Source organism: Toxotes jaculatrix, chromosome 18 (genome assembly GCF_017976425.1).
Source record: "Toxotes jaculatrix isolate fToxJac2 chromosome 18, fToxJac2.pri, whole genome shotgun sequence".
In the NCBI taxonomy this organism is placed as follows: Eukaryota; Metazoa; Chordata; class Actinopteri; family Toxotidae; genus Toxotes; species Toxotes jaculatrix.
Window position 1 is genome coordinate 1,353,915 of NC_054411.1, and position 25,349 is coordinate 1,379,263.

The window sequence follows — 25,349 nt, forward strand, 5'->3', positions numbered from 1 at the left end:
AGACCTGAACTTATCCACGGTTTGTTTTCTTGTTTTCAGGATGGTTTGGTTGGTTCTAATAAAACCTGTCTGAATTCACACAAACACACACTGAGCGAATCAGCAGCTCTAATCAGAGCGGAGTCTGCTGAGGATCCTCACATGATAACGAAGCTGTGAACGTGTTAGCTCTGAAGGAATGTATGTCGGCAGTGTAAGTTGGACACATACGTACGTTTACATATATCCATTCTGGGTAAATGATGTTTTCATTCAAAGAGGAAACTGAGACGTTTAAACGAAAGCTTGTGTTCAGGACCTGCAGCTTCACCGTGTCATGAAACCCGGTTTCTGTCACAGCGTCGCTGAACTGAACCGCTGACTCTGATTAAACACAACATCCACTTCAGCTCAGAGTCACCTTCAGAGCAGGTCGCTCCGAGTCTGACAGCAGTCAGACATCAGCCCTGTGGGAACCGGCCGGCGGCGTGTTTCCCTGCAGACAAACCAGTCCTCCCCTCACACCGTGTGTGTGTGTGTGTGTGTGAGACACAGTGGGTTTTTTCTCAAAGTGACAGGTAGAAATGTGACACCTGGGCACAGAGTCACAAGCAGTGAGTGTGATTCCTCACCTCTGACACCTCCAGATGTTGATCACTTCCTGTTGGTGACGTTAATCTACAGTCAAGACGTCTGCGTGACAGGATGCATGTTTCCCATGAGCCCACTTTGCCTGTGTCCCTCACCGGCTGCCTGTCCTCCTGTCTGTCCCTCCATCTGTCTGAAAAACAGTAACGTTTTTACAGTGAGAATTTTGGACTGAAGAACAGTGAAAGCAGCAGAGTTGAGTGGATTCTCAGGTTTACAGAGATCAGACGGGTATGAAGGGACCTGCCTCATCAGGATTTTCACTGAAACACCTGAAAGTCTGATCTGACATGGACAGGTAGAGTCTACACACACCTACCTGACCAGCAGCACTCTGTGTCCGCTCTGTTTTCTGCAGCTCTACATTCTGCATTTAGCTCATCATAGTGTTTTTATTGTTGTTGCATGTTTCACTGGAAACGATGTAATGCATGTAATCCAGCATTACTCAGGTCGTTTCAGGCACCAAGTCCTCATCAGAGAATCAAACAGATCTCATAGATCTCATAAGCTCTGTGAGATCAGTTTGACTCCCTGACGAAGGCTCGATGCCAAAATGCGTCAGAGTTTGTTTTTAGGTTAAACGTGGCCATGACATGAAGATTTAAAAAAGAGAGGGGTTTGGAATTTTTTGGGGTTTTTTTTATAGATATTTGGAGTTTTTTAGTTTCTTACTCTGAACTCTGAACCAGTCTTCATGGAAACTGATGCAACACCCATCACTCAGCCTGAGGCTGTGATGACTTAGCCAAGATGAAAATCTGCCGTTTCTCATGAGCATCACTGGACTGTAAAAGACAGAAAACACCACAGCCAGGAGGAAACTGCAGAAAGATGACCGGGACAGTGTTTTACTAAATCCGCCCTCAGCAGAAGTGTGTGCAAAAAAAAAAAAGAGTAAGTGAAACAAAGCATATAAAGGTGCCTGAAGTTTGGTTTTCCTATCATTTATAATCCTGCGTACACACTTGGAGATATGTTTGGAGTGGTGTGTGTACAGCAGGGGTGTGTTGTTGTTGCCTGCGGTGTATCGTGTTACAGGCTGCTGCTGCAGTGAGCTGTGTTAACTCGGACGTCGTGATCTACTGGCTGGTGCCGGGATTTAATTCAGACGGCAAACAAAGCTGATGCGAACCCACAGATGGTCCCATATATCCAATGGGAAATCTTGTCAGGGGCATCTATCCAACAGCACAGCAAAATATATGTGCGGCTCTGTGTGTGTGTGTGTGTGAGTGCCGGTGTGTGTTTTCAAGCCAGAAAGGGGATTCACAGTGATAAAACGATTCACTTCTCTATTTTAGGAGCTTAAGTATTAAATATTCCATTTCCTGTTCGGTGGAAAGTTTAATTGTTCTGATTTCAATAAATCTCCTCACAAAATAATTTCCAATGATGACGTGCCAGCTCGTGGCCTGTCAGACCGAAGAACACGACAACCAGGTGATTCATTCACACAATAAAAACATGCACGACGCATCTTTACATTCAAACTGACAAATTAACACAAGAAGAAGAAAAAAAACAGAGTTAAGATCAGGAACAGCCACGGTTTGGTTTAAAGAAGCACCGCTGGGTGCAGAGTGAGAATCAGACCTGGTGAGAGACGCCAGAGTTCCTCTTTAACTAACCAAACCTAAACTAACCTAACCTAACCTAACTTAAACTAACCACAGCATAACATTCAGCACCACGGAGCTGAACACAGTCAGTGTGACTTCACACTGTCTGCCACTGAGAAACAAACCTGATCCAGAGGATTAAACGCGCTCTGAAACCAGGATCTCTGTCCCTGAAGAACACGGAGCTGTTGCTTCACGTGTTTGAACTGGTTTTACTGGACGTTCACAGGGAGCTGAAGTCGACTGGACTCATTATACTGGATGATCTAAGCTTTAATATTTTAACTGTTCAGAGTTTGACTGCAGATAAATCCAACGGCATTATCGCACATTCATCAACGCACCGTTTTCTGCTCTGTTTATTGACTCTGCTGAGGTGCTTTGTCACTCTGAATCAGACTGGGCCGGCATACATCACACACACACACACACACACACACACACACACACACACACACACACACACACTCACGCAGTATTGATCTGGAGGTGGGAGTCATAAAATGAGAGGTGATGGATTGGTGCGGTGGGCGGCTCGGCCTTGTCGCTGGTGATTTTCGTGCCTGGAGATGTGAGGTCTCTGCTGGCTGATCGATAAGAGGGCCGGCCGGTTTCTACATATTCATCAAGAACGACACACCTGCAAAAACAAATAAAGAGAGGTGTGCACCATTACTACAGATATATAGGTCTGTGGAGGAGAACAGGGGTTTCCCTGAGAGCTGCAGGATGAATTCATCTTTCATCCTCAGTGTGTGAAAGATGTGACATAATTTGATTGATGTATTTGAGCAAGTTTACGATTTAGTATTGTCCCTGTAGAGTCAGACTGATACAGTATAATAAAGTATAAACCCTGCTGGTGTCCAGAGGAAGCTGCAGCCTTTACCGAACTCTGCAAATAAATGTGTTTCCTCATATATAAAGCAAAGTAACTAGTTAAAGGGTGTTTAAGAACATAACAGAGAACATAACTGTTGTGTAGAACATGTTTCTATGATGCAAAAACAACCACAACTGTAATATAACACCACAAACATGAAGCTGTACTTCCATCAGAGTGGTTTTGATTTGTTTGTTGGTTTGGTGGAAAACTCCATCTCCTGATGAAGACCATGTGACATGAGCAAAAGATCCAGAACAGAATGAATGAGTGAAACATGTGTCCTTTAATATCTGTCACTGTGGTTTGTTTCAGATTGGGTGATGAATAAGAACTGTTGCTCAGTTCATAAATAAACATTTTCTACCATGGAAAGAAGGCATGAATCCGTCTGTCCTCAGAGGAGGAGGGGGGGGGCAGAGAGGGGGGAGGGGGGCAGGGGGAGAGGGAGAGAGAGAGGGAGAGAGGTGCCGTCCTCTCAGCGTCCTGCTCTCTGACACGTCGCCGTCTTCTCGCGGTGAGGGCTGGAAGGTGTCAGGTGTGACGCTGAGGTAGATGGAAGAGGACATTTATAATTCCGGACCACCTGTCTCTTCTCTCCGCTCTGAGGACAAACTGGCACAGGGAGGAGAAAAGCGGCGGAGAGCCGCGCGTAATTCCTCCGTGCGTCTTTGCCGCACCATGCCGCACCTCCTCCTCCTCTGACCTCCTCCGTCTCTCTCCTTCTTGGATGAACTTTCTCGCCGCCTGCGGGGACTCGGCCGCTCGCACTGAGATCATGAAGACGACGCGGAAATGTCGCGCGCTGCTGTCCGTGGGTCTGAACCTCGTGGCCCTGTTCTTCTCCACCACCGCCTTCATCACCACGTACTGGTGCGAGGGCACCCAGCGCGTCCCCAAGCCCAACTGCAGCAAGCAGCGGCGCCACAACTGCATCGACTACGGCGTGAACGAGACGGACCAGAACAAGGTGCACTACAGCTGGGAGACCGGGGACGACCGCTTCCTCTTCCGCCGCTTCCACACCGGCATCTGGTACTCCTGCGAGGAGAACATCCACGAGGCAGGTGGGCACGTCCGTCCTGGAGTCAGGATTAAAATGATCTGAGCAGTGAAATGACTGTGAACGTGATTTACTTAGAATAGTATGGTGGAAGTACAGAGGTCGGTTCTCTTTTCAGCGGAACTTCAGGTTTGTTTATGTGGTTTTAGATCAGAGCTCGGCTCCGTGAAGTCCCTGCCCAATCATCTTTACGCACACAGAACACCTTTAACCTCTGTGCGTAAAACGGAAATTCATTTCATCTTGTTTCAGTCAAAGTCTTGTTTGTTACTGTTTCGTTGAGTCGTGTCGGGTCAACATGTCCATCCTGTCCATCCTGTCCCGGTGCGTTCACAGTACATCGTGCTGCACTGAGCTCAGCCTGTGTCTCTTCTCGGGGCGGATTCCTTGTAAACTGATCGGTGTGGATCTAAAAAGTCTCCTTCAGAGAGGATGGAATCCGCTGCTTTCTCATTAAAGATTAGAAGATTAATCGACTAGTTGATTGACAGAAGATTAATTGGCAGCTATTTTGATGATTGTTGTTTTAGTTATTTTCCGAGCAAGATGCCAAAGAGTCTTTGGTTTGAGGCTCCTCTGTGAATCTGTAATGTTGGAGACCATGTTCAGTGAATCCACGTCAGGTGCTCCACCTGTCTGTGATGGTCTGTTAAAGGTATGAGAAAGTGTGTGTGTGACAGATAAATGAAGCGTGTGTGTTCTTGAAGGCAAACACTGGTCTGGACTGTGTGGTGAGGATGTTGATGTGGTCACAGTAAAAACAGCAGGACCATGTCTCACACACACACACACACACACACACACACACACACACACACCACACAAAGACCTTTTACAAAACACAAAAGCTGGTGTTAAAAAAAAAGAGGAAGCCATGTAAGACAACAAAGACGTCTTTTCTTTGCATCACAAACAGTGAATCGGAGCAGGAGCAGGATTTGAGACTTTTAGTCTAGTTGTTGAATTTATGTCAGTAATGAAAGAAACATACAGTGAATTCACTGAGCAGTCAATCTAATGAATATTCAGGGGTTTGATAAGTGTTTTATGCCTTAAACCTGTAGATGATTGTATCAGGACAGTTAATCTTGTATTGTTGCTTATGTGAAAGCACATACACAAACTAATAATAACTTGATGTGTGGGCTCTGCTAAATGTTGGCTCTGCGGCTCTGTGGCGTTAACATGACGTCAGGTTTCTGGTTGTAAGGTGTTAACTGTTCTGTAAAACCCTCTGTGGACGAGTGAGACGCCTGAGGACGAAGCACTGAATTACCTGTCAGATCAGTTCGTCTCAGACTGAATTTCCTCTTCGAGCTTCGCAGACGGTTCACGGCTGTTTGTTACGTCTGGCTCTGCAGGATAAACAGAGGTTTACGTCACAAACATCACTGAGCTCAGAGTTATGTTAATTAACATGTTACAGAGTGAGTCCTTCTCTCTCTCACTCTAACACACACTCGTTCTCTCCTCTTCCACGGTGGCTGCTGAGACCAGTAACCAGTCACTCGTAAACATTATAACTTATCATAACCAGGAAAAACATACATAACACATAACATTATAGAACACTGATAGTGTACCTGATGAAAAATCACAAAGGCAGAAGTGTAAAAGTAATAAAAGACCCAAAAATAAGAAATGATGAGTGTTTATTATGAGAATTTATGATGTCAGGATGAATTTACAGTGTCTCTGAGCTTCATTTGACAGCAGGAGAAATACTGCTCCAATTTCTGAGCCAACTCTTATCACAGCTTGGGTCTTATTATTTGTGTCCACCACTATAATCAGTCAGACGTCAGACAGCTGAAGAAACAAAGACAGGCTGTAAACAAAGGTCAAACTGAAAGCGAGGGCACCTGAAATGTTGGTAATTATCCCTCGTTACAGGAAAACTGTGTGAACACCACAGCTGAAGCAGGCGAATGGTTCGATGTGATGGATGTTTACATCCACAGTCTATGTTCACATTCACTCCTGGAGGTTTGTAACTGACCTGTCTGATTCTCTGACAGCAGTAATAACATTAACATATAAAAAGACGCTCTTAGAAAAAAGTGTACAGAGGTAGGTAACTGGTTGGTTAGGTGAGCACATGAAGAGTTTTAAATTTACCTGTCAGGTGGCTCACAAGAAAACAGGATAAAGTGCAGAAACATGAAGTGTACATATAATCAAGTAACAAAAAATGTGCAGATTAGAGTATTTACAGTATGAAAAGTTAAAAATACAAAAACTGTAAAAATCTGACTATTACATATTTACACAATGATGGAGGAGTGATGAGAGTCTGAAGTGGACTCAATGCTGTGGCAGCTTTTTTTTTTTTATGCCTGGAGTGAAAACACTTCCACAACAACCTCCCGCAGAGACAGACACAAGGTGTTATGTGACAGAAAACGACAGATGGCTGACATTTTCCTGAACAGCGTGAGGATGGAACAAAGGTTGGAAGCTGCATTACCTGTTGCATGTTCAACAAAATCATCCACATATTCGATCAGTGACTTTACAGCTCTGCATATTTCTGCCACTTTTTCAGAGATTGCATGTTTCAGCTGACGTGCGGCTCCTTCCACTGTCAGTTTCCTGTCTGCTTCAGGGAAGCTGGGGAAAATGTGAGGAAAGCTACAGATTAAAATTTAAATGAAAGAGAAAGAGAACCTCGCCTCCATCATGAATCATCGCCACCATTAGAAACACTCAACATGGTTTTTCTTTAAAAATGGTGATCCTCTCATAGCTTCAGTGTGTGCAGACAGCAGTGTCCCCGGTGTCCCTGAAGCCTGGTCAGGCTGATCAGTGTCATACAACTTTACTGCTTCTATTCATCAGTCTCACTGTGCTGCTCCTCAGTGTCCCTGATCTCCTGTTCTACAAGCAGCGTGCTGTGAAAATGGTTTTAAATTCATCTGTCAGAGAATTTAAAATATGATTAAACAACCTGAGTCAGACGAGCTGGAGGAGCCTGATTCTCAGAATTTGAACTTTTCTTCATGGATTCATCTGATTTATCTTTAAACATCTGCAGATGTTTTTCTTTGTGACTCATCCTGCTGCTGTCACATCTGGATCAAAAGGCATAAAAGGTTATTAAAGTCAATTAAAGGTGAAGTTAAACACAGTCTTAGAGCAGTGGTCACTTCAGTGAGGCTTACTTCATTACATCACTACAATCTGGCACGACTGGTGAAGAGACTCGTAAGCAGCTCAGCTCGATACTGTTTTAACAGCAGTAATGAGAACAGTTGCTCCAGGAAGAAGCTTTAGTTCGCACAAGGTTTGACATCAAACTAAGCGTTTTGTCAACTCTTCACAGCAGCTACATGCACCTTTCTCTGACAAATACATTTGAATTTACACAGAGTGAATAAATGAAGGTAATGCAAAGACAAACTGGCTGCAGACTGACGCCTCTTCCTCTCATTCCAGTTAGGTGTCTGCCCGGCGTGTACGCCAGACACAGCTGAATAATGCAGACAGACACACTACTGTAGAAGTTATGGTACATTAGCCGTTGTTTCACAAAACTATTCAAACTCATTACAGCTGCAATTAGCCCCAAATGACATCGGATCACTGACTGAACAGCCTGCAGAGCTGCTGGCTGCAGGGAGAGGGAGTAATGAACGAGTGGTGGTGTGAAAGTGAGAGCTGGGATTGTGAAACTAAAATACAAGAAAAGACATATGAAACCACCTGAAGCTTCTCTGAAATAAATGGATTCCATTACAACCCGAGGAACTGGGAGCGTGATAGTGGGTTTTTTGGTTAATTGACACATTTGAGGAGCTTTGTCTCCTGTGTGCAGCGTGAAGGCGTAGGAATACTGATTGTGCAGTTAGTTAGTCCTGTCGTCAGGTCACAGACAGGCCCACTCACTCTGTAATTACATTTTAGATTCATGTCCTAATCAGACGCTGTGCTGCTCACCTTTTAGCTGTGGCACATTTTCACTGTGGCTCACCAGGTCATGAACACATTCCTCTGCTTCTCGCTCTCCTGACTTCCCTCGAGTTTTAACCCTGGAGCAGATGAATTATAACGTGAGCTTCTCTGCAGTGTTATTCTAATTTTAGTTTAGGTAAAGTTTTTTGTTAACAGGAAGGAGGAATCAAATGCATCACATGATAAAAGGTGGTTCCATGGACGATTTCAGTCTGCACCTGGAATCAGGTGATCACAGGAACCAGCAGACAGGAAGGACGTAAACAACATTTGGGCAACAGGTAACACACAGGCAGAAGAAGCTGGACCGTGCTGGGCAGTGTGTGCAGTAAACAGAGTCCAATTCATTTTTTCATTTAAGGTTAAACACATTGACTGTATAAAACATGGACGACGTAGCACCCATGACCTCACCGATTGGTTTCGGTTTTGTGACCAAACCAGGGACATTGGAGCTGCGCCATCTTGGGTTTTAGTGGGAGTGTACTTTACATATTTGGCGGAGAGACGGGTACTCTATGGGTCAGCCGGCCGAGAACCAGCTCACTTAGCTTGGAGCAACCGAGATAGCCTAAGGCTAATCAGCTAATCAGCTAAGCTATCAAGCTAAGCGACAGCTACACGCAGCTACATCCACCACACGACAGTCCCCGAGTCCGACCCGACTAGCTCGACCCCGTGGGACCGCGACACAGAGCGAGCGCTCGTACGTGAATGTAAGATTTCACCGCTGCCTCCATCCACTATCCACTTACAGTTACAGCAGCACACAAACAACAGCAGCCGCTGACTGACGGAGCTGCTCTGTCCATGCAATGTCGGACTTTTTAAACAGAAAAATGAGACGAAATAAAATTGTAGCCTAGTATTCACACAATAAACGGACTCTGAGAGCACGGAACACACCGCAGCAGCGTTCCTAACATTAGCTGCTCCGGTCCTCTATCTGTATCAGCAGCGACCAGAAATCGGCAATTAAGTCATAAGCTAGCGGCTAAATATGCTAATACGTGGTAATTAGCGCAAACATCCAGGTAAAATAGTGAGAAATTTACTTACCGAAAAAACTGCAACACAGACTCCTTCGACGGTCGGTTAGTACAGTCTACACTACAACAAGCCATACTGTCACAGAAACCTATTCGAACATTGGTAAACAAACACGGACGCTGCAGCCCCTGTCAACCGCTGGTGGCAGCCGCCTAGCCCAGCCGATGCTTTAGCAAAGAGCTAACTGCCAGTGCCTGTCTATGGAGCCATCACTCAACGTAACCACGCCCCCACAATGTTCACGGAGGTGGAAACTATCAATAGAGACCAAAAACAAGGCTGTAAATATGTTTTTAGCCTGTAAAGTTGGCTATTTTAACATGAGGTTCAATGGAGATTTGCTCACTTCTGGAGCCAGCCCCGAGCTACAGCCGAGGAACTGCAGCTTTTTAAACGCAGAAGTGATCCTCACTGCTGAAACCTACAACTCTCCCCTTGGTTGAACAGCACACAGTCACATCATTCCCACTCTCATATCTGATCACTTAGAGCAGATACAGTTGGACAGACAGCCGTGACAAAGTCTGATGTATTTCACTGCAGTTTTCACCCCAGACTCAAGCTTCACTCTGAAACTCAGACTATCCTCAGTATCCCGCAGACAGATGTGGTGTTTGGAGGGGGTGGTTTGGGGGTTCAGTGGTGGTGTGAGGGTGTCTGTGTTCAGGCTGGTTATGGATGGGCCTGTCTACAGCAAGTGACACTGCTGAGGCTGAATTATGACTCGTGTTGCGGCTGCTGATCTGTGACCTGCAGGGTCCCACCGAGCTCTGATCAACTCCCCGCAGTCGGAGAGAAGGAATAAGAAATTTAAAATGTCTCAGTCACTGTGAAGTAACTACGCTAACAAATACTTTCAGGTAATTCAACCAACCGCAGACTCACAGTTCGATAATCCTGCCACAGGTTTTAGACTCTGGTTGTTTAACCGGCGTTTTATCACGTTTAACGAGGTCAAAAGACTTTACCCATCTGCTGCTGGTCGTTAGCATAGCTCCGTTTGTTAGCGTGTAGGCTAGCTAGCTAACGGACATGCTAACCACCGGAAGCTGATCTATCCAGCCCCAACATGCCTCCACTCACCTCTCCATCCGGGTGCGACAGATGTATCTGCTTAACCCAAACCATCACCGATCTGAAGGGACGGATCTCCTCTCCGCTGCCACCGGCTCAGCTGAAGAGGAGCCGGAGCTGCCCGGCCGAGGGCCGCTGGCTGCCCCAGGGAGCTACACCGAAGAAACCGATCAGCTCCGGTCCAGCGCTGATGCCGTGGTCCACAGTCCATAAGAACATTCTCCACCTCCCTGACAACTCCACCTGAGTAACAGGTACAACATCCTGGATGAGCAGGACTTTTCCCGCTGTCTTGTCTGTGAAACAGTCCCACCACAGTGTCTTCATCTCCGGCTCAACTCCCACCTGTGTCCGCGGAATGGGGCGGTTCGGCGGGCTGCTCAGCCTCAGCACCTGGCTCTGCTCAGCCTGTGACGCCCACAGTTTGGGCTTCATAGACAGTCCGACTGTTTACGGGGACAGGAGGCTTCTCTTCAGAGCAGACGGGCTGCACTTCAACAACTCTGGCAACACGCTGCCAACCTGCGCCAGGTGACCAGTCCGTCAGAGATCGATGTCCCCCCAGGTCCCATTCACTACTGTTTTAGTTCCACATCGAACAGTCAGACATGCTCCACCGGCTTCACACCTTGAAGTGTATTTCCCAAAATGTTGAACTATTTATTTAGCATTACTTATATTGCTAATTATGCTATCTGTAATTAAGAAACCTGTGGCATCATGAGCATTGCATAATGTCATGTAAAGGTGACAGTGACAAACTATCTGCTCCAAAATAAAGTGTTGAAAATGAAATAAAAGCATCAAAGTGACATTCTGGAGTCATTGTGTCTTTGTTTTCTAACCTGACACATTAGCTTTTTATTTATTCATTTATTTTTTTTTTATCAGTTTAACACACTGACACTAACGTTCTCTTTGTCCTTTTCCCTCCGCCCTGTGCATTAATTCTCATCCTTCACATCCTTTTCTCCTTCTCCTCCCCTCTCTGCTTCATTCCCAGCTCATTTCACCTTGAATTCTTCACCTCTCCCCACTTCTTTTCCTCTTTACACCCCCCTCCCCCCTTCATTTCCCCATCTCTCCTCTCTCAGGTGAGAAGTGTCGGAGTTTCATTGATCTGGCCCCGGCGTCGGAGAGAGGTGAGTAATGATGGTCATTAGGTATCGCCGTCACTCCCTGCCGCTCCCCACCTGTTCATCACGCCCAGGGAAAACCACTGAAAAAACAAAAATAAATACGTATAAACATCTCTTTTCTGCACTCAGCGTCTGATATGAGCTTATTTTCGTCTGTATCTAACACTGTTCATTTTACCTGCAGAAAAGAAAATGTTGGGTCTCTTTTTAAAGAGACCCCACAGATCGATTGGCTTATCTCAAAGGTGTGTCTTTACTCCCTACAACAGATTAAAGTTAGTTAAATAATGTGACATGTCTATAATGTAAATCAAACCAAACTCATAATTAATGATTCAGCCACAAGACTAGTTTTACTGCTTCCCTGTTTGTCCTTGTGCAAAAAAATAGAAGCTCAAACTGGAGCAGGACTTGGAAATAGTGTGTACGATGTGTCGTCAGACAGGAAAACCACGATTTGTGCTGTGTGTTTGGGCTGATGCACTGATGGTACTTTGATTTTGGGCTTCGGAGCCACTTGCCAACTTAAACCCAGGGGAGTGAACTGGCTGCTCTGCTTGTGGAGCTGCTGCCGTTTTGCTCAGAAAATTCAAAGGGCTGGAAATATGTCTGGTTTACTGTCATAATACGTGGTGCGTTGACAGTCTTACTCTCATTACTCTGAGTTTTCTTTCCCTTTGCCAACTCTTCAGAGCATTTCCTCCTGTTCAATAAACTGTCCACAACGTGGAAACACAGCATCATCAGCTTTTATATTTGCATTAGCAAATACACTTTGAAGTTTAAACTCTGCCTCCACACACCTGGACAATCACTGAGGAAAAGGTTTCGTTCATATTTAAAACCCTGATTCAGTCATTAGAGAGATGGTTTCACATACTCTGAGACTTCACTGTGGTTATAGTGACAGAGGAGGGAGCAGGAGAAAGGTGACTTGTGGTAATTGATATAAATCAAGCTCAGACTTTTCCGTTGTGTTGTCAGTTTTGATTTATGGAAGTTATAGGAACCTGTAACCCAACAAGATGAGGATGATGCCTCGTGTCCACATCTGCATTTTAAGTAGATTTTAAGATAATTTCCCAGAGTTGTGACAAGAAAATCACTGTATGTTTCCATTAACAATATACTTACATCTGTTTTCTTTAGCCTTTATGACTTCTTCATCTTTACAGTATGTGCAGAATCTCACTCATGATTTTACTCTTTTCAGCACATCCCTGTGTGTCAGGATGCTGGGTAATGAGGAATATCCCAGGCAGCTCAGCATGAACCCACTAACTGCATATAAGAGCAGCTTATTTCTAACAGCACCTGATGTTTATATCCTGCAGCTCATAAATGGAATATTAGAGTGTCCAGAAGAAAGAGAATATTTTGGTGCACGTGGGCGTAGCCTCTAATTCGCTGTTTCATGCAGAGCAGGTAGTTAATAATGAAAGTTCTCTGATGGTTTCATCTGTTAATGCCATCTGGAAGAAGAGCAGGAGTGTTGCGCGGAGCAGTGGTGGATGATATGATGTACTGAGCGGGGCGACCTTGCTTCTCACACAAGGATACAATATGTTAATCTGCCTTCCTTTGAGGCCGACATGCTCACTGCTGTGTTTTATAACACACAGCTGCTCCTCGGGCAGATCCAAGTCTGTCCTTAATGAAAACTGAAACAAAAAAACTCTGATTTGTTTACAAGTAAACAATCAGACAGCCAGGGTCGTAGCCAGGATCTGTGTTGTTCAGTTGTGGTGGAAACGTCATCGCTGGCTGGACTTCAGTGGGAAGATTTGCTCCTTTACTCTTTCATAGTACTGTTATTTGAATATTCATTAATTAACAATCAATTTATCTCAAAATTAATTTATATGAAGTATTGACATAAACCCAGCCCCAATAATTCACTGGAACTCAGTGTTTCTATTCTGATTCAATTTTTTTTGTCCTAAATCCAGAACTAATTATTGATTAAAAAAAAAAAAATTGATCCATTAACCAATTATCCTGTTAATGAGGTTCCCTGTGGGTCTAAATGTAATTAAACCTGGGTTCTTGACATGGAAACGTTTTGAGAAACCCTCAAAGATGCTGTCAAAAATGTATTACACAGAGACACTGCCAACATCACACACCACTGACACACACACACACACACACACACACATAGTAATTAAAGATGTAATTAAATCCATTTGAGATGAGACTCGGTCTGATGAGCTGCTTCCTTCCTGTTATCATTCCTGTTGGCTGAGTCCCTCAAAACACGTTTTATTTGCTGTCTTCAGTTTAATGAAGTCTCAGTCTACTGATAAATATTCAGTAAGACAGAAACAGGGGAGAAAATTATTTTGGTCCATATTGTTACACAGTGAGTTTCCCTTACAGGAGTTTTATACCCCAGGAATTTGTTTCCATCGACTGGTTGGAAATGAAAGCAGCAGCTAACGAGGAACCTGAGAGTAAAGTCATACAGGTGTATCAGAGCGACGCTGCACCTTCATTAAAAATCAGATCAGAGACGACCTGACTGCCAGTGCAGTATTCATGTAATTTGGAGGGTCTTGGGTTCAATGCTAACGTGCTCGTAGTGGAGTTAGAGGAACATCATTGTCTGTGTGGGATTTCATGGCAGACCAAAGTGCCGGAGGGACTGACAGACAGACAGGTGTGGCTAAAAAGAAAACAACGTGAGGAAACTGGGTTCAGTTTACTCAGCGTTTGTTGTTGTGAAGGTCTCAGCTGCTCAGACTCTGCAGGTTTGCGGTTTCTCCTTCAGGTGGCCTGAACTGAGCTGCCCTCACATTAATTTTGCACCTTGACATTGTAAAGTGTTTAGTGCTGCTTTTATCACTGATGCCTCCAGAGGTTTCTGCTCGTCCTCCCCCTCTCCCTCCTCTCTTCTCTCCTGCTTTTTATTTCTTTTTTGAAGGATCTTCCTTCACTCTCGTCCCAGTCTTTAACTTTGCTGTTGTCTGTCTCAGAGTCCTCACCATTGTCTCTGTCTTCTGCCTGTCTCTCTGTTTTCATGAAGCAGTCCCAGTCTTGTGCTGCCTTCACAGACTCATGGGAAACAGTAGATATGAGCCTCCTGCTGGAGAGCCCAGTCCACCTCAGCTTTAACCATAGCCCGTACAGTTCTGCAGCAGTGTACTGGAGCTAATAATGTTGTGATGGCCTCGTTTCTCTGGTTCCTGATGCTGCAGTTTTTCCCTCGTATCTGGATTTCTTCTGTAATTTTTGAAGAGCCTGAAACAAAGCAGATCACTGCACTGCCCCAAAAAAGCTGCTCTTTATTGCTGCTGCAGTCAAAATCATCCAACCAGTATAAAAAGCTGCGTAATTCCCTTGCTGGAACATTTTCACAGAATTGCAGAGGACAGAAGCATGATGGAAACACATGAAGTCAACGAGAAATTAAACTTTGACCAGTGAAGGCTGACGTGTGAGAAGTTGCCTGGAGCTTCAAACAGTCCACAGACCATGGACCTCTGTAGACAGTGAGATAAGGGCTGCAACTACAGATTATTAGAGATATAGAAATTTTGAACAAAGACAATGAGATGGACGTAATGTTACATAACAATGTTTCACCAAGATCTGAAACTCGCCTCAAGGTTTCACCGTCGCTTTCAATTAAACTTTTGGCTGCTCTATAATTCCTCTTCTTCTTCTTCTTCAAAACTCTGTTATTATTCCACGTGTCTCATGTGAAACACTTTAATATAGAAACAAGGTTCTTGCCTAAAGAGAAGTGTGACAGTAAATTAGCTCTCAGTGTCGGCTGTTCACGGATCCTGTGGCTCTCCCAGTCTCACTGATGTTCAAATTGAAAACTCAGCCTGCAGGTTGTATTTCCACATCATCTGCGTCGCCACCAGAGCCGAGCAGAGCACGCATTCCTGTTTAATTCTGTGCTGTGAGCCACCGATTCAAGAGGGGCTTCTCCATTTTAGAAATTATAAATGTAGAGAGATGTAGAAAAAAAAATAAATCAAGAGCTCTGGTAGTGAGAGTGGATCCTGAGGGCGGCTTCAGTAACAGGATGACAACTCCTCTCTGCTTTCAAAATGTTTTCCACAGCATGAAGTACAGTAAGGCCGTAAAACCTGTTCGTCATCCTGCATAATGTCTCTCTCAGCCCTGATTTTTTTTCTCTCTGTGTGACCAGAGGGCGCCGCCGACATAGTAAAGAGCCAATCAATGTGTGTCAAACAAGCAGGTGGAGTAATCAAACACACCCTCCCGTCCTCCTGTGGGCAGATCAGAAACAAATACGTCAAGCTCTTCGTGTCATGTCCTGCCTGTGGAGGACGGATGTATCCTCGTTCTCCAAAGATTCATCAGGAGTTTCTGGGTAATCGAACAGCAGATGAATGAATGAAGACAGAATCAAAGGAAAGACAGTCAAACGTCTCCGCCCTCAGTTTGTCCCTGGAGGACAAAAATCCCACAAACACTGAAGCTGATATTCACATTGTTTTCTGAACGTGACAGGAGCAGGAGCCAACACTGGCATTTTAACTTTTTAAATCCTGCAGTTGGTCGGACATGTTGATGGTTGCTGTTTACTGTTGACGGTTGCTGTTTACTGTTGATGGTTGCTGTTTACTGTTGATGGTTGCTGTTTATATTAGAGCAAACAAAATGAACTTTTTATGGGAATCCCTTCCTGTGACCTTTTCTTTGTGTACCTGAGCTGTGTGTGTTGTGCGTGTGCAGGTGTGTTGTGGTTGTCGGTGGTGTCCGAGGTGCTCTACATCCTGCTGCTGGTGGTCGGCTTCAGTCTGATGTGTTTGGAGCTTTTCCACTCCAGCAACGTCATCGATGGACTCAAACTCAATGCCTTTGCCGCCGTCTTCACCGTGCTGTCCGGTAAGAGGGACGCCTGAACACACACACAAAATCTTTTTCTAGATTAAAATGCAGCCAGGAAACAGGTGAAGTTGTGAGAGAGATCCCTACTGTGTGTCCTGAACTGTCCACAAGTATATTTAGATGTTTTGACCAGAATCTCTGGTTAAACAGGGGTTAATAATAGCAATCACTTATTTGAGCAGTAGTTTAAAGCATTAGCTTGGCAGCAGCATCCACTTTACACCAGTGACAGAAACCATATTCCTCTGTCACACGTCCATGTTCAGAGATGCTCTGAGAATCACGAGGGGAGCGCCGAGACACTGAGGCAGATTTGTGAGCGGTCGTCCGGGGTCAGAGGTTATCCCTTGGAAGCCTTCGCTGTGTTGGGTGCCAGGGATTTTTCTCCCAGCTCCAAACTCCCAGCAACTTAAACCTGTTATGCAAGAAACTGGCTGTGTGTCCACCATGATGCACGCTGCTCGCCACCTCCTTAGGCCTCTGAGGACATGGTTAACACACAGATAACCCGTGATCCTGACTCCTGTTCTTTACTCATCACACCACACACGATGGATTTGATCTCAGTCACAACAAAATGTGTTATTGAGGAGATAAGCACAAAAATCAGCAGTTTCTTTTCTTATTAACATTATGACACACTCACAGGTTATTACCATCAATAAACCAAAAACTGATAAAGTCAACAAACCTCGTTCTAAATGTTGGTTTGGACATAAACACGAGTGACAGGTCGTCTTCAAGGTGCCAACTGTAAACAGCCAAACACACAGTAAAGCCAAAGAAGGACTTTGTGGACTTGCTGGTATGTGACATGTACACACACACACACACACACACACACACACACACACACACACACACGTGTGCGCACTCACACACACACATTTCCTAGAAATCAGTGCCATCATGGAGTCAAGGTTGAGGAGAAATGATGTTCTCTTTATGGTGAACTGTAAATCTGGAGGCGAGTTTTATTTACTGTGGCATTATGCTGCGCATGTGCACACACACACACACACACACGCGCGCTCAACCTCAGAGAGACTGATTACAAACGCAGACACGTGGCTCTAACCCATCACACACTTCCACGTGACACACACACACACACACAGAGAACACAAACAGTGCTGTCTGCTGCTGTGATGTATAACCTCTGCATTAATGTCACTTTGACTCATTTACATTGAGGCTTTTTGATTTACTGTATGTTTATGAGTGATTACATCCCTATCCCTAATTGATCGGATGTATCATAACTGGCAAGTTAAATCAATCGGCACTGTATAATGGCTAATTATGATAATTACATGTGTTCTGATTTATTACTGATAGTGTGTTGAGCTGTGTCTCTGACATGCAGTGAGTTACTCTGGTTTTGTTTATGGTCATCATCAGAGCAGATTGTCTTGTGCTGAGCGTCAGCGTTGATCTGGAAGAAGAAGGAAACATACGGAATCTGGTTTGGCACAAAGCAAATGGTCATACGCTTAAAATCCAAAGGGTTCAGCCTCTGGGGAAGCAGGAGTGCGATCAGTAAAATCTATTGAAGTCATTACATTTTGAGTGTGTGTGTGTGTGTGTGTGTGTGTGTTGCAGGTCTTCTGGGCATGGTGGCCCACATGATGTACACTCAGGTGTTCCAGATCACAGTCAGTCTGGGTCCTGAAGACTGGAGACCTCACAGCTGGGATTATGGCTGGTCCTTCTGGTCAGTGCACACACACACACACACACACACACACACACACACACACGAGGAGATAGAATCATCATTTCTTCTCCTTCCCTCTATTCTCACCTCCTCACCTTCTCACCATCTGTGTCTCTCTCTAACCAGCATGGCCTGGGGTTCCTTCACCTGCTGCATGGCCGCCTCTGTCACCACCCTCAACTCCTACACCAAGACGGTGATCGAGTTCAGACACAAAAGGAAGCTGTTCGAGCAGGGCCTGCGCGAGGAGCAGAACTACCTGGACCAGGAGGCTTTCCACTACTTCCGGGACCGCTCCCTCCAGTCCATCTCCAGCACCGTGGAGGTCTACCCCGGCCACAGCGGAGCCAGAGCTGGGCTTGTTGTTGGGGGTCCGGGTCCAGGTCCGGGACCAGGCCCGGGTCCCGGTCCCGGTCCAGGACGGGGGAAGATGAGAGCTGCATCGGCCTCCATGGACCTGGGGGAGAACACAGACTCTCTTGGGGAGGAGCAGTGCTGAGTCACCCACAGGAATGGGAGGGTCTTGTGGGATGAGGTGTGATGAGATGATGAGGGGGGACTGCTCCTGTAGGTCTGGACCCGGCCAATGATTTTCCCGCCAAAATCGAAAGCACAGCAGCCCTTCTTTTCTGTTTGAAGAAGACGATCCACAGACCTGAAGAGGAGAGACGGATGTCTCCTGTAAATGAGATGAAAATGAATATAAAGTGTGAAAAACAGACCGAGATCATTCACTCTGAGATCTGTGACTTCGCGGAGGGAAATCAGGTTCTCAGCATATTTCATGGTGCTATGTGTAGTATTTTAAAGTCCACTGATAATTATTATAATTAATAGTTATGCAGAGAAGGAGAGCGGTCTGCCTCGGGACAGGAAGTTCCTGCGTTCATGCGTTTTTTGTGGCGTTAAGTCTGGGAAACAGAAAATACTACACACAGCACTTTTAAACATGTTCGGGCCATGTCCTGTTTATGACGCTGAATGTGAAAACTAGTGTGAAGAGTTCTGTTCAAACTACGTCTGTTCGTTTTCCAGCTGTGCTGATTCTGATGGTGACACTGAAACATGGTGACAAGAGGTTTGAATCACGTCTGATTTTTCTGTCCTCAGCAGCTTCGTGACGGTTTTCACATTTCACACACTTCATCCAGCTTCACAATAAGTTTGGCACGAGACTGGAAGCCTGAGATTCATGTCCTGAGAGAAAAGCAACGATTGTTTTTTTCTTCTTTGTTCTCTGATAATGTATTTCACACGAGTACACAGCAAAAATGCGAACCAGCCTCAGTGCCAGCAGCCAGCACACAGGTCTTATTAGGATTTAGTTACTTCCATCAAATTCAAGTTTCACGTCAAGACAAATCGCAGCAACACTGGGCCTCATGCAGGAATCACTCACACAGACAGATTCTTCCTGAAGGGGAAAACACAAGCCGTTTAAAACAACTTGTCCTCGTTCTTAGAGCTCCTGAACAAAATGCATAAGTGGTGCAGATCTGACATCATCATGTATCACAGCATAGACAGCCACAGTCTGTCCACACTCTGTCCACAGTCTGTCCACACTCTGTCCAGAGCCTGTCCAAAGCCTGTCCACAGTCTGTCCAGGGCCTGTCCGCAGCCTGTCAACAGTCTGTCCACAGTTAGGAGTTAGAATGAGCTTCACTCACTTTACTCGGAAACAATTTCAGGTTTAAACATTTTCTAATCAATAATCTAAATCTAAATATTAATGTTCTGCTCCTTGTATCTGTGTGATGTGCATCATCGCAGGGTCAACAGATGGTATCACCATGAACATAAAATCGAAGGTGAGGATCTTCCATCATCACACCTGACAGTGTAAAATGATATTATAATCTGTCTCTGTCTCTGTGACTGTGTCTCAGTCGGTTTAGTCGTGGACCACTTTTCTCTGGTTCCATGTTTTTGTTTACTCTTAAACCGACCACTTGTTTTTGTCTGCTGAGTTCTGACAGCCGGTCGTGGAGCTCTGTAGTTGGATGTTTTTATTTTAACGCTTGGGTAAAGTTTTTGTGAATGAAACTTGCAGACACAGGGAACAGGAAACAATAAGAGAGCTTCAGGATGAAAACAGAAAAATGTTCTGGTTGGTTAAACAGCATGTTGATAAGAAGAATTTGTGTCTCCATTCTCTTAGTTCTGTTTGTTGGCAGTGCTGTGGGTAATAATCTTTAACTGACAGGCCACAAGAAAAAAAAACACATGACGGACAGCCTCATCAACCAGAGGTCAAAGGGTCAGTCCTCTCAGAGGGTTAATGTGCTCCACAGTCACAGAGTCCTTGGAGAGTCAGTGAACCTCAGGGAGCCATTCACCTTTGACCTCTGAGGAAATTAACTGCATAAATGTACTGTGTGTGATTCTCACGGGGATGTCCCAAGGAGACAAATCCTCATCCTAACTGAGGCCCCCAGATTTCACAGGAGAAAAAAAAGCTTACATTGAGTGTGTTAGCAGCTGACTCTGAAGGATGTATTCATCATCATCATCATCATCATCATCCTCTGCTGACTGATTAAGGCAAAACTAAACAAGTCGACATGGAAGTGATGCTGATGACAGCAGTGAGTAAAACCAAAACAAGAAGCTGAAAGAGGCTAAAAAGCTTGTTGGAACTGGGGGCGGGGCTACAGAACGAGCGACCCCCTTCACATCACACGAAGTCTTTTGATTCACTGTTAATACACAAATATTGATTAGAGCAGCTTTAAAGAAAGAATCTAATGAGGTTCCACAGTAGATTTGACGTGTTGTGAGAAAAGTCAAGTATGTTTTATAACTTTGGTTATAAATGTCGTCCTTAAGAAATTCCCTGAGAAATAATTTATTATTCACCAGTTTAGATGAGACATTCTTCTGAGGTCAGTTATTGACATTTGCTACAAGTCAGACGCACATGATGGACAGAAATCAGCAGCTGCCGAGGGCACGACAGTTTCTTCTGGATGCTTCCAGTGTACCATACTCAGCCTGAGGATACGCAGTTATATAAGGCGTGGATTGTAAACAGCAGGGATTAAATTGTCTGGGAGCTGCAGTAGGAACGGGGGGTTTTTGGGGTCGAAGTAATCCAAACACAAGTTCCAAATCCTTGTGGTGCCTGGCTGTAAACTGGTGGTTTGTGGTGGGTCATGAATCGTTTGTGCTCTGATGTAAACACGCTGGTGACAACCGGGAAAGTCTGTTCTGTCTGAATGTATTTACTGACATATATTTATCTATGTATCACATCCTGTTTCCTGTCATTTGTCTGGATTTAGTTCAGTTACTCCAGCACATTAAACACATTCTGAATAGACTGCAAATCACATGATGAATTTTTACATACATGAACATTTTCATACATGATGAAATCCACATGAAATAAATGTGATTTTCACAGTAAAACAGAATTTCATACGTATTTCATAGGTTCCACAGTATAAGCTCACACATCAGAGCGCTAATGTTCTAAAGATTTTTGGATTTATTGTCCACATTTTTCCATAAAAGCCATTCGGTGTATTTTCATTCTGTGATTAACTCTCAGTACACAAGTTTTTATTGTTAGTGATGGAGTCGGTGATTGAACGGCAGCGGTGCAGCATTTAATCCAGTCCTGCTGTCGTTTGACCTCACCTCTGTGTTTACTGTTCACACTCCAGCAGCTGTATCACAGCTGCATCACAGCTGCATCACAGCTGATTTGAATCACTGCTGATGCCAGGACAACATTTTCATCGGGTCATACCAACAGTTTTTAACTAAGTTTCACCAGCTTTGAAAAAATAGTTTGTAAACATCTTGTTCAGTGGCAACAAGTCTTTCCAGAGAAGAAGCCTCGGTTAGTCTCGATGACCCACAGGACACAGAGGGAACCTCTGAGTTTCTCAGGCAGGGTGAGGACATATACACACTGTCCTTCCTTCACAGTGAGGAGTCACAGTCAGTTTGACTGTGCACTGAGACACAGACAGTTTTACAGAGTCATCTCTGACATCTCCTTAAACTGATTTTATGGGCCAACAGATTGTTCCTGTTCTGGAAATCTGTGCGCTCACATGTTTAATTCAAGGGAACGAATTTAACAATACGAGGCACAAATGACTAATTTAACTGCATGAAATCATAATTTCAAACCATGAATTATGAAAACAAATCAGCGCTGACGATCTGAACGTTTCTGATTTGTAGATTCCTCTCATGAAGAATGGTGCTCCATGCTGACCTGCAGTTATGGATTCCCTTTCCCTGCCCATCGCTTACAGATGTGTCAACTGGACTCCCTGTGATCTGTAATATCTCCACGGACGGAGGTGATGAATGGACTCTGTGAGCCGTAATGGCCGGCAGAGATGCAGAGCGGGAAGATTAGCTGAGCTGTTAAAGCTTCTGTTTCACTGCATCACTAGGTGTTGTAATTGGAGGTGGACGATTTATAACAAAGGAGAGACGCGGAAAGCCTCCACCTCCTCCACCTCCTCCACCACAACCTGCAGAGCCGCAAACAGTGCAGACACAGGGTGAAACTGAAGGCAGCAGGTGAGGAAACGTCACCTGCAGGCAGCATGTTTCCAACCAGAGACACTTCACAGTAAATGACGAATCTCCGATTCCAAACTCCCTGTTGGATCAGAGACAGTCAGAGGAAACAGCGCAGTATCAATTCATTCATATCAATACATTCATTGATTATTGGTCCAGTTATAAAGTTCATATTTTCAAAATAAGACAAATGGAGTGATGACCTGCAGCACTGACCTTTAGAGATGCTTTTACAGTGTATGATAAATACTGGACCTTTTAATCTTCATTATGAGCTGACATTTAATCAGTGTGTTGTTATTATCTCAACTTTAAATTGTGTTAAATTGTCGAAAAGCAGAAACACAACATCTACATATCTGGGCGACATTTTTCTGTGAGGTTTGTCACCACAGGAAACGGCTCTGACTTTAAAAATAGTCTTCTGAGCTGCAGCTAAAGGACTAAACATTTGCATGTTTGGTGACTTGTGGGAAAAACTTTGATTTTCATACAGCAGCTTCCTCGTTGATACATGAAGTATTTGTACAGCCCCAAAATGATGACGTGAACCTGGTGTTTGGCTCCATACGAGCTGCAGCGCAGTCTCAGTCCTTGGAGAACGTATTAGATGCATATTTCTGTGGTACTCCTGGGCTTAATGGGGCTTGATGACAGTAATGCTTCATCTCAAGGTGCACCTGCATTTTTCATTCAGTACAAACAGGCTCACTGTGCTGTTTGACCTTCTCTGTTAATGATAACACAGTATTAAACAAGAGCTTTTATGCACCACGCCGAGGAGGTCGGTCGCACAACACCGGGCATGGTTTGCAGTGAATCTGGTCTCACTGATACAAATAAATTGAGCACAAAGCATCTAGAAGAAAAGGAAACAGGTTTGCATCAGAAACAAAGAGGCATTGATACTGATTCAATTCCAATCAGACATCCCGGAGATCAATACCCCTTATTCTCATGAACTCAACTGCACATCCTTCACCTCTTCTCCTTTCTGTGCAGAGGGCGATCGATGCATAACTGTCCTCATTAACAGTGACATTTTATAAATCTGGTCAGAGGAGCTGGATGTTTTAAACCACAACAGTCAGAAGGAGGAGTCGTCACAGCAGCTCACAAACTAAAAACATGGGCGATGAGGGTCCACTCCAGATGAATGGAACAGGATTAAGGAAAATGCAGTGACGACAGTGGCAATAATGAAAGAAAACAAACAGTTAAAACTAAATATAGCAACGAGTATTATCAGCAAAAGTATTAATCAACTGTCAACATCTGGATACAGATGAGATCACTCTGTCTGTTCTCTCTGAAAGCTGCAGTTGCAGTCATTTGCTGATTTCTGCTCTTGTGCTGTATTTTCTTTATTTCGTGGTCTCTGCGACAGTTTTAAAATCTCTCGAAACACTAACAGAGTTAACAGAGTTTTTATTTACAAAGTGCTCCCTCGATTCTCAGCTAATCCCTGTGATTTTATGTTGGAGTGCCCTTCATTTCAAGGCATAATCTCTGCTGTAAATAATAAGCTTACACAGCAGCAGAATCTCAGTCTCATGCCTCAGAAAGTTCAGACAGTCTCTGGCTCTCTGTTTTACAAAGAGTCCACACTCCTTCTCTCTGTGCCCATCGTTGTTATAGACAGTGGAAAACACTTTGTCGTAGCCGTTGGACCAAACTGTTTCTAAAAGCTCCACTGTGTGTTCATCAGCTGGTTTCTAACTGTGGCTGAAAACAGCTGCTGCTGCAGCTGAAAACGAGAATAACAATGAGCTGAAACTCTGTAAAGCTCCACAAAGCTGAGCGGAGCTGCAGGTTCAGGTGATGTTTCTCTGTGGGTCAGAGACCCCGCTCACATTCCCCACACTGTTAGTGTAAAATATTGTTTCTAGACACTTAATGTTCAGGCAGTTGGTGAAAGTTAGTTAATTAAATCTAACTCCAGCTGAGGTAAAGCCGTGTAAATGCCTTGTTAAACATTTAGCTCTCATGTCAACAATGAGCAAATGATTTGTTCAGGCAGACCAGGCAGAAGTGTCAGTTCTACAAACTCGAGCCAAGAAGCTGGATCAAGAAAGCACAATATCAAAGATGTCTCTTTATTAGCAGTAAAATGTTTTACTGGCTGATGAGTCGCAGGTAGGGAGAGGCTGCTCGATCAAACATCCCAGAGAGAAAAGAGCAGAGCAGCAGTTTAAGCAGAGCTTTGACAGCTCCGGTGTCTCCCAGAGGACGAGTCAAAGTCAGGGAGCAGCCACAGAGCTTGTTCATTAAAAGTGGGACTTTTTACACGACTGCTTCGGGTACTTATCAACTGTAAAACATCCCGCTGGGTGTGTAGCTTTTATTGGAGAGGAGACAGTTGTATATCACCTCCCTTTAAACTCAGGCTCAGGGACGTGCCTTTGGAAAGCCTGTGTGTGTGTCGCCGTGATTTGTGTCCCTCTCCGGTTTATTGGCACTGAGTGTTTTTTGTTTCAAGCGTCTTTGTTCTTGTGTTACACAACAGGTTGTCACAGACGCTGGAGACAGATCCATAAATATCCTCCGAGCTCTTCTCCACCTGAGTGAATACAGCTCCTCAGTGTTCTGCTGTATGAAGAGACTGAGTGAAACCAAAACTATGAGCTCAAAGAGGCTAAACAGCCACGTCTGGATCGGTTTGAGTTAGTGAGCGTGTCTTACCTCCGGGTGAAGCACCACTGTTTGTGTTCCATGTAGTTTTCAGGTTTAAACATCCACTGGAATAAAAAAAAAAATTATATTTAAAATAAATATTAAAATTGAATACACATTTAACATTTATATT

General features: G+C 44.5%; 1 protein-coding gene and 1 long non-coding RNA gene across 5 annotated transcripts in view; one reads left to right on the forward strand and one right to left on the reverse strand.

Annotated features, from left to right (window-relative positions):
* The window catches only part of LOC121198754, a 23,904-nt gene extending 13,111 nt beyond the window's left edge, over positions 1–10,793 (reverse strand). For 2 of the 4 annotated variants that reach the window (XR_005896366.1, XR_005896364.1), the window contains exons 1-5: positions 10,082–10,793; positions 6,663–8,223; positions 5,472–5,550; positions 2,722–2,889; positions 612–760 (exon numbers count right to left, since the gene is read on the reverse strand). This is a non-coding gene — a long non-coding RNA (uncharacterized LOC121198754). The remainder of the gene's footprint in view (positions 1–611; positions 761–2,721; positions 2,890–5,471; positions 5,551–6,662; positions 8,224–10,081) is intronic. The other 2 variants (XR_005896367.1, XR_005896365.1) reach the window with 2 other exon arrangements.
* gsg1l (gsg1-like) lies at positions 3,619–18,967 on the forward strand. The gene is made up of 5 exons (XM_041063063.1): positions 3,619–4,199; positions 11,365–11,412; positions 16,123–16,275; positions 17,881–17,992; positions 18,122–18,967. Exons 1-5 carry the CDS (start codon positions 3,863–3,865, stop codon positions 18,492–18,494), a joined length of 1,023 nt encoding a protein of 340 aa, XP_040918997.1. The 5' UTR covers positions 3,619–3,862; the 3' UTR covers positions 18,495–18,967.
* Positions 18,968–25,349: the final 6,382 nt, after the last annotated feature.

What these genes read in the sequence shown, in the direction of transcription:
- gsg1l (XM_041063063.1), top strand. Translation starts at nt 3,863, where the DNA reads ATGAACTTTCTCGCCGCCTGCGGGGACTCGGCCGCTCGCACTGAGATC. An exon ending in GGAGAACATCCACGAGGCAG is followed by an intron (nt 4,200 to 11,364) that starts GTGGGCACGTCC and finishes CTCCTCTCTCAG; the next exon opens with GTGAGAAGTGTCGGAGTTTC. An exon ending in GGCCCCGGCGTCGGAGAGAG is followed by an intron (nt 11,413 to 16,122) that starts GTGAGTAATGAT and finishes GTGCGTGTGCAG; the next exon opens with GTGTGTTGTGGTTGTCGGTG.